The 8989-nt window shown below is 42.2% G+C and overlaps 2 protein-coding genes across 2 annotated transcripts in view; both read right to left on the bottom strand.

Annotated features, from left to right (window-relative positions):
* Positions 1 to 915, bottom strand: part of BAG2 (BAG cochaperone 2) — an 11935-nt gene extending 11020 nt beyond the window's left edge. The window contains exon 1 of the mRNA XM_024754687.1: positions 655 to 915. Within this exon, the coding sequence (XP_024610455.1) occupies positions 655 to 767 (113 nt within the window). The 5' untranslated portion in view covers positions 768 to 915. The remainder of the gene's footprint in view (positions 1 to 654) is intronic.
* A 3512-nt stretch (positions 916 to 4427) lies between these two features.
* Positions 4428 to 8989, bottom strand: part of LOC112406042 (E3 SUMO-protein ligase ZNF451-like) — a 57902-nt gene continuing 53340 nt past the window's right edge. Inside the window, exon 12 of the mRNA XM_024754686.1 lies at positions 4428 to 5186. Coding sequence (XP_024610454.1) covers positions 5140 to 5186 — 47 coding nt within the window. The 3' untranslated portion in view covers positions 4428 to 5139. The remainder of the gene's footprint in view (positions 5187 to 8989) is intronic.

Below are 8989 nucleotides of genomic sequence, written 5' to 3'. Positions count from 1 at the left end.
CACCAAACTTCCCCCAATAGAATAACTCAGGCTCTCATCTTGCAAGTGTTTATCGCAATGGCACACTGATTACTTAGTAACACCGTCATTAGTTAAGAAGGGAAAACTGACTCGTGTTCTCAGGCCAGTGACCAGCATTTGGAAGGTGTGACCGGCGACCTGGAGAAGGAGCGCCCCCCACCCCCACACACACACCCGGGCTGAAAGTAGCAGGGGATCAGATGGATTTTTATATTTTGCAAAGAGATCGATCATTCACAACGGTGACCACTAAACTGCCGCCTGTCCTAGAAATACACTATTGGAAAAGACTGGGCCGGAAACACCTGGCCCCCACACGGAACGTTCCAGAAGCTCTGCGGACGGGCAGTGTCACAGCCCCCATGTCGAGTAACGTACCCATAACTTTCCCTTCTCGGTTCTCACGCTTCCGGCGCTCGGGTCTGGAGCCGCGAAGGAGCGTGGCCGCCGGAGCGTGCGGGGCCGCTGACCCAGAACACGGCCGCTCTTGTGAGGGGACCCGCCGACCCAGCGCGGCCCTCCGCGGGGCCCGGGTCAGCCCAGCTCCCCTGCCAGCCGCTCCCCGCTGCCCGCGCGCTCCCTGCTCTCGGTCCCCGCGCGCCCTCCGCAGGCTCGGAGGGCCGGCCCGCGCACCTGAGCTCCAGCTGGTCCAGGCTCTCCAGCAGGCGGCTGGAGCGGTCGGCCATGGACGAGGAGCGGCAGAAGCGGCCCTCGTTGGCCTTAGCGCTGATCCTCGCCTGAGCCATCGGCGTCCGGCGGGCGGCCCGAGATCACTGCCTTCCCCGCGCTCCACCCGCCTCCTCTGACACGCCGCCCGCGAACCGGGGAACCGGGAAACGGGCGCGGGTGCACGAGAGCCAGCCGCTGCTCTGTCCGGCGCGGGCGGCCTCGAGGGCGGCGCGGCGGGGAGGCCTTTCTGGGCGCGGGGACGCGTCTCCGCCCCGAACACCGCCCGAGGCGGAGCCCGCGCCCCCGGCCCCGCCCCGCAGGGGCTCCAAGGGGAGCGGGCTTGGGCTGTGCTGGGGTGGAAAGGGCCCTTCATGCAACCGCGGCCGCGGCTCCTGGGCACTTTCCCGAGATGAGAACAAGGAGCCTGGAGGCCACAACTGAAGCTGATAGATGTACGGAGCAAAATGAACCTTTTTACACCCGCTCTCATGCAGTCACTTTTAATGACTTTCTTTTGTATTAAAAAGTTACTGGTTGGGACTTCCCTGGTGGTCCAGTGGGTAAGACCGTGATCCCAGTGCAGGGGGCCCGGGTTTGACGCCTGGTGGGGTAACTAGATCCCCATGCATGCCGCAACTAAGAGTCCGCGTGCTGCAAGAAAGATTCCCACCTGCCGCAACTAAGACCGGGGGCGGCCAAAATAAATAAAATTAAGTACCAAAAGAAAAGATGATTAAGAAAGGAATTTTGGTAAAGCACCCACACGTTTTAAAAAAGTTATTGGTTGGAATTTGAGTGAAATAATGATTATTTAAGGCCATTTCACACCCCACTTATTTAAGTCTCCAGTTATGAAAAGACGCAGTAGACCACTTGGTCAGACATTATAAAGGTCAGTGAGTGGAATGGGGCTGGGAGTACAAAGATGTATCGACTTAAATACTTGCGCTTTGCTCCCATCTCATTATAGCTCTCTGCCTCTAAGGATGAGAATGTACAGGACACCTGAAATGGAGATAATAACAGTTTAAAGCTGCATCACAACCTTTAATCTGAGATCAAAGCCATTGAAATAATTGAACAGAGATGAGGCCTTTAAGGCTGGATCCCAATTCCTCTGAACTCTAAATACTAATAAACTGTTGCTGTAGATTATCTGACCTCATTAAATGTTTTGTCCTATCATGACACCTGGAATCTTTAGACATTTTGTGAATGGTCTGAAAGTCTATCACGTAGCTTTGGAAACGTGCTGGACTTTCTCTCACGCCCTAGACCTAGTGGGCTCCACCTTCAGAGAACACCCAGGCCTACTCCCACTTGCCTGTCCCACTCCCCTACTCAGGTCTCGGCCAGCATCACTTCTCTCCTGCATCACCGTGATACCCTCCTACCTGGTCTTCCTGCTTCTGCTCTCATGTCTATGCTTAGCACAGCAGCTACAGTCATCCTTCTAAATAAGGCGCATCACACCACTTCTCAGAAACCTTCAGCGGCCCCTCGTTTGTGAAATGGGTAAAAGCCAAGGTCTTCAGAAGAGGCCTCAGAGGACTCCATCTCCTGTTGCTCTCTGAGCTCATCCCGCTCACTCGCCTATGCTAGCCTTCTTGCTTTTCCATGGATGTATCAAGCTCACTTCCAGACTTTTCACCTCCACCTACAGCTCCTCCCCATACACATTTGCTTGGCTCACTCCCTGGCCTTCAGGTCTTTGCTCAAGTTCACCAGAAGGACCTTGACCTCCCTATTACAAATAGCAAGCACTCCTGCCCTGCCCCACCCCCATACTATCTTCCCCTTCCCTGTTTTCCTTCCTCTCTGGTCACCTCTCCCCCAGCTGTGCTCCAGAGAGGAGTGTAGGCTTTGTTTCGCTCACTGGTGTATCTCAAGTGCTTAGAACAGCCGCGCTGACATACGGTAAGTACTCAATAAATACTTTGTGAGTGAATGAATAAATGAATTGTTTCAAAGAAATTTAAAAGTAAAAAATGATGGAAAAAAAAGTCTTTAAATTGAGGCCCAGCCGATTGAGTCTCCCAGCTGCACTTGCCCAAGGGTGTCCAGAACAGTCCCTGTACCTTGTTCTTGGGAGATGCCAGAGTGGAGGGCCAGATCGTCAGGGGGACAAGGAGTAGGAGAAAGGGTTGATCTGGTAGGATACCAAGCATCCAGAAAGAAAAAAAAAAAAGCTTCTTAACCGAGATATTTTTATTTAAGACAATCAATGATACCACCAACCACATACTACCAGTACATTATCTACATATCCTTTTTAAAATAAACATATGTTATCCATCATTGCTTTGACAAAAGTTGCTATTCAGGTATAAAAATAAGGAATCACAATAAAAACTTTTTACAAGAAAAAAATCACAATAAAACAAAAAATGAATAAAAACAAACAGGTAAGCATCATTGTCAATGTTAGAAACATTTACTCTTGATAATATTCCCCAAAACTTTCTGTAACATCCAGACTACCTCTCCTCCTTGTGTCTAACTTAACTTCAACTTATGAAGTAATTTAAAAGTGATTTTTAATTGCTTATTAAGTAGAAATAGAATCAGTGACAATTATTAATTAAAACATTAAACAACCCAGTTACCTTATTTAAAGGATCATGATGAATTATCCCTTTCCTGTCATATGAAAAGCCTCAGTTACTCTTGACCACAGACACCACACAAGCGTCCTAATAGAACACAGGCTGCATCCCACCTGTGTGTGGCACCTCCCCTACATCTGCTGGACCACTCTTCTTTCTGGAACACTCTTTCTGCTCCTCACTACTGAGCAAGCTCCTGCAGATGTCTTTAAGATCCGGCTCCATGACTGCCACCCAAAGCCTTAACTACTCTAACAAGCAAATTAAAAATACAATGTGGTCACTTTGGAAAAATGACTAGTACATTCTCAAGCTATGATGTGTACTTAAAAAAAAAAATGCAAGCAGGTAGGACAGAACTGACAGCTTAAGAAATAAAAACACAAATTGGTTTCCAATGTGGATTGAAAAGACTTTATAATAATAATAAAAAAACCCAGTAATACTATTTCACACTAAACTATCTAGTTGCAGAGAAAGATCAAAGTTCTAGCCATGATATATTTTTTTTCTGTCTTAAAGAAAAATTTATATTTACAGAAAATTTTAAGTTTGGTAAGTAATTACTACTCGAAATTTTTAGGGATGACATTTCTGGGTCAAATAACTTGAAGCATATACACAAAGATTGTACGACAAACCCTTTCTTAGTCTCCTAATTAGGTAACGTTTTTTATTATTCACAATGTGGCCTCAACATTTAAAAGTTAAATATTTAATACCAACAGTAGGAAACTAACATTTTAATGAATAACTAAAATGAAAAAATGAAATAAAAATTTTAAAGGGTTAAGGAAGATTACCCCTGAGTAGAACTTTCAACGTTATTTTCTGAAGAATACTATGTTTACACAAATATATATAAAAGAATATTATTAAAAATATGCCTAATTCTATGCAAATATTTTTTACATCATTCCCTTTAAACAGCAGATAATACAAGTCACATAAAAGTCTAAGCAGGGGCTTCGCTGGTGGCGCAGTGGTTGAGAGTCCGCCTGCCGATGCAGGGGACACGGGTTTGTGCCCCAGTTCGGGAAGATCCCACATGCCGCAGAGCGGCTGGGCCCATGAGCCATGGCCGCTGAGCCTGCGCATCCGGAGCCTGTGCTTCGCAACGGGAGAGGCCACAACAGTGAGGGGCCCGTGTACCGCAAAAAAAAAAAAAAAGTCTAAGCAGGTAAAAGGAATGGCAAAAGTTTCTTTTCACTATTTTCAAAGAAAAATTTTTTTATTCCAGCAATATGCAGCTCTAATTAAAGCAGGGATATACATATGAGTGAAACCCACAAAGAACATTGCTGATAAAATTTTTCATCTCTTTCCATGATCAGTTTCCATTACTCTCTCCCAATAATCAAAGATCTCAAAGGTATTATATATTAGTGCCACATGAGAAGCAGAATTTACAGAAAAAGTGAGCTATGACAGCTTTATTTATATTCATTTTCACTCCTAAAAAAATAAACTAGAATCATCTGTACTGTACAAATAAAATTAAAGAACCAATTCTATTTGGGAAACATATAAACAATAGTCAAGGGCTTTTCTAATTTTTAATTCTTGTAACCTAAATGAATTCAAAGCTAACTGGGAAACATGATACCTATATTAGAATTCATGATTTGTATTTGCATTACCATGTATTCTATTCCTCTACACATTTTTGCAAAATAGCACAAAAATACAAAGCAATATCAGATTTTGAACATATGAAAGCAAAAAAAAGTTTTCAAGTACATTTGTACTAGCAGATTTCTGATCTCCTTTAGAAAACAAACTCAAGAATTTATTGTCCTGAGTCTCTTCAAGGCCACTTGATGCTGTGTGGTAATATCTTTAATTACATTTCCTCAAGACTTCTTCTAATCGCTTCTTCTAATTCCACATCTGCATTAAAAAACATAGAATTTTGATATTTAGAGCAGAAAACTAATAAAGATGTGCTTTATGTAAGTCTCATCAACTACATCTGTATTTTCAGTAAGGAAAGGAAATACAAATTGGAGAAACTGAGGGTAACTTGGCAGTTTCTTCATCATAAAATATGACTATTTTGAAATATGAGAATCTGGATATAATCTCAAACTGAATTATAATATATCTGAGCTTAATTATGCTAAGAAACTTGTAAGTAATTTCCATTTAGGGATGTAGAAACTCAACAAACTTCTAGAATCACTAACAGGTAATCACCAGACTCAACGTGGAAAATGAGTATGTATTTCCAAAAAGATTTGAGGTAATGCATATAAGACTTAAAGCAGAAATAGAAAGCCAAAACCATGAAATGGCAAAATCTCAAAGGCTATTAAAATTTTAGTTTTAAGCTTTCTAGTATCTAAGCAAAGAGTCAAACTCATGGCTATATAATGTCCTCTGAGAAGCATATACACATATGCACTCACTGAACAAATATTTATTGAATGCCCACTGTATACCAGGCACAGAATACAACAGTGAACAAGACTGACATTCTTGTGTTCACAGGTCTTTTTCTCCATTTCCCAAGAATGATGCTACTAAGGTCCAAGAGGGTGGAACTAGGTGTCCGTTTCTTGGCCTTCAGTAGCTTCTCACACCAGATTTATCTCATCCTGTCCAGTCCACGGTCTCCCAGAGCCTACTTGGTTCACAGACACCGGTAATTCTTCTAAGATACAGCCGCACCTTCCTCTGAGCTGGGGCACTAGTGTTATGTAGTTGGCAATTTAAAACACTACAAGCTACTCTACACTGCATTAAGTTAAAGCTAGATTCTGGGTCAGTGAGTTGCCCTAAGATGAATTCAAAGGGATGAAGAAATGCACAGAAAAGCCAAGATGCTCTTAGCAAAGAAGAAAAGGGTGACAAGATTTATTTTTATGAAAACTTATTACAAAGTTACAGTAATTAAGAGTGTGGGGGGCTTCCCTGGTGGCGCAGTGGTTGAGAGTCCGCCTGCTGATGCAGGGGTCACGGGTTCGTGCCCCGGTCTGGGAAGATCCCACATGCCGCGGAGCGGCTAGGCCCGTGAGCCATGGCTGCTGAGCCTGCGCGTCCGGAGCCTGTTGCTCCGCAACGGAAGAGGCCACAACAGTGAGAGGCCCGCGTACCGCAAAAAAAAAAAAGTGTGGTACCAGTGTAAGAACAGATGAACACACCAAAGGAACAGCATAGACAACTCAGAAACAGACTCATGCATATATGGAAAGTAGATTGATAACAAAGGTGGTGATGCAGAAAGGTGGGGAAAGATGATATTCTTAACAAATGGTCAACTAGTAGGCCATATGGAAAAAAACTTAAAATTTACCTCTACCTTATGGAATATACAAAAACACATTTCAGATTTACTGTATATTTAACTATATAATTGTGAAAGGCAAAACAACAAAGCTTCTAGAAGACAATACATGGGAATAACTTCATGACCTTAGTGAAGGGAAAGATTTATTAAATAGGATTCAAAAAACATTATGAAAAAGAATCGTACTTTGGAATGTATTAAAATTACTTTTCTCCACCAAAAGCACCAATAAGTGAGTAAAAAGACAAGACATTGAGTGAGAGAAAATATTTGCAATACATGGATCTTGCTTGTATCCAGAGAGAACTAAAAGATTTTCAACCCAGAAAAATCAATAAAAAGATCATCCAGGGCTTCCCTGGTGGCATAGTGGTAAAGAATCCGCCTGCCAATGCAGGGGACACGAATTCGAGCCTTGATCCGGGAAGATCCCACATGCCGCAGAGCAACTAAGCCCATGCGCCACAACTCCTGAGCCTGTGCTCTAGAGCCTGTGCTCATCAACAAGAGAAGCCACCGCAATGAGAAGCCTGTGCACTGCAACAAAGACTAGCCCCCGCTCGCCACAACTAGAGAAAGCCTGCACGAAGACACAACACAGCCAAAAAATAAATTAATTAATTAAAAAAAAAAAAGATCATCCAAAAGAAAACTGTCAAGAAATCTGGAAAGGCACTGGCAAAAGATGTGAGGATGGTCAATAAACATTACTCATCAGAAAAATGTAAACTCAAACCACAAAGAAATGACCATCACTAGCTAAAATTAAAGAGACCAATAATTCAATGATTAGTGAAGATGTATCAGTAGATCAGCGGGAACTCACATTCAGTACTGGAAGGAAATTGGAACAACCACTTTGGACAAAAACTTGGCATAACCTACTAAAGCTGAATGTCAGCAAGTCCCCGCCGCAGTATACATTCCCAGAAGTGTGGGAATTACTTGTAACAGCCAACCAAATGTCTATAAATAATACATGAGTTGTGATATATGTGTAAAATTATTATAGAGGTATTGAAAATGAACAAACCAAAGCTATATGCTAACAATCAGGTGAATCTGTAAAACAATGTTGACTGAAGGCATCCAGACCCAAAAGAATATAGACTATGCCTGTGCTGTCCAGTATGATGGCCACTAACTATATGTGGCTATTTGTATTTTAATTAATTAAAATTAAATGAGGGGGATGCTTCTAGGGTACTAGTTGTTTTGAGTTGAATTGTGCCCCCCCCAAAAAAAGGTATGTCCTTACCCCTGGTACCTATGAATGTGATCTAATTTGGAAATAGGGTCTTTGTGGGTGTAAACAAGTTAAGATGAGGTCGCTAGGGTGAGCCCTAATTCAATACGACTGGTGTCCTTATTGGAAGAAAATGCTATGTGAAGATAGACTCATAGGTAGAAGATGGCTCCATGATGATGGAGGCAGAGATTAGAGGGATGGATGCATCTAAAAGCCAAGGAATGCCTACAATTGCCATTAACAACCAGAAGCTGTGTGTGGGACAACGACCCTACCAACAGCTTGACCTTAGATGTCTAAACTTTAGAACTGTCAGACAATTTGTTGTTTTAAGCCACCTAGTTCGTAGTACTTAGTTGAGGAGCCCTAGGAAATCAATACACTGGCAATATTGTTTTTCTTAACCTGAAAGATGGTCACCTGCTTTGTGAGATGTTTGTACAATTTTTGTGTGCATTACATACACATATACACACACAGAGAACCAAAATTCTGGAGAATACCAGCATATAAGTTGGGGGAAAGGATCAGAGTTGAAGTGTTCCAGAGTCCTTTTACATTGCATAGAGGTAGACAACATGTACCTGTACTTTAGTCTTTAAGTTATATATAAAAAATGTGGTAAAATGCCAAGGTGACCACAAAAAGAATAGAAACACGAATTTTGGGGCCAACCCATACATAGCTTATAAAACAATTTGAAGAAGCAAAAAGAGGAAGCTAAGAATGAAATAGCAAGAGTAAATACAAAAATATTAATATCTGCAATGAACTTATATGGATTAAACTTGCCAGTTAAAAGACTGGATAAAAACAAAACCAATTTGTAAATGGTTCCACTTCTAATAATAGTGAAGTAGCTTATATTGGATTAACTCTTCCATAGATAACAATTATAAAGTATTTTAAGGCACTGAAGAGCAAAAAAAATCAGGTACAAACAGGACAAAAGTTGATCACTAAAAGAAGTGAATTGCATGGAGTTAAATTTGCAGCTTTATGGTTTTGTTTTGGTTTATATTTTGCCTTAGAGCATGCCTCAATCCTTGTGAAACAAAATGGCAGAACTTCACCCAGAAAGCCAACCTCTTTGTGGCCTTGAGGAGTCAAAGACAGAGTCTGAGTCTTACAGAGAAGCAGGAAAGTGGAGTTGGC

Source organism: Neophocaena asiaeorientalis, unplaced genomic scaffold (assembly GCF_003031525.2).
Source record: "Neophocaena asiaeorientalis asiaeorientalis breed wild unplaced genomic scaffold, Neophocaena_asiaeorientalis_V1.1 scaffold319, whole genome shotgun sequence".
Taxonomy (NCBI): Eukaryota; Metazoa; Chordata; class Mammalia; order Artiodactyla; family Phocoenidae; genus Neophocaena; species Neophocaena asiaeorientalis.
Note: the sequence above shows the minus strand (reverse complement) of the source record. Positions and strands in the feature narration are given on the sequence as shown.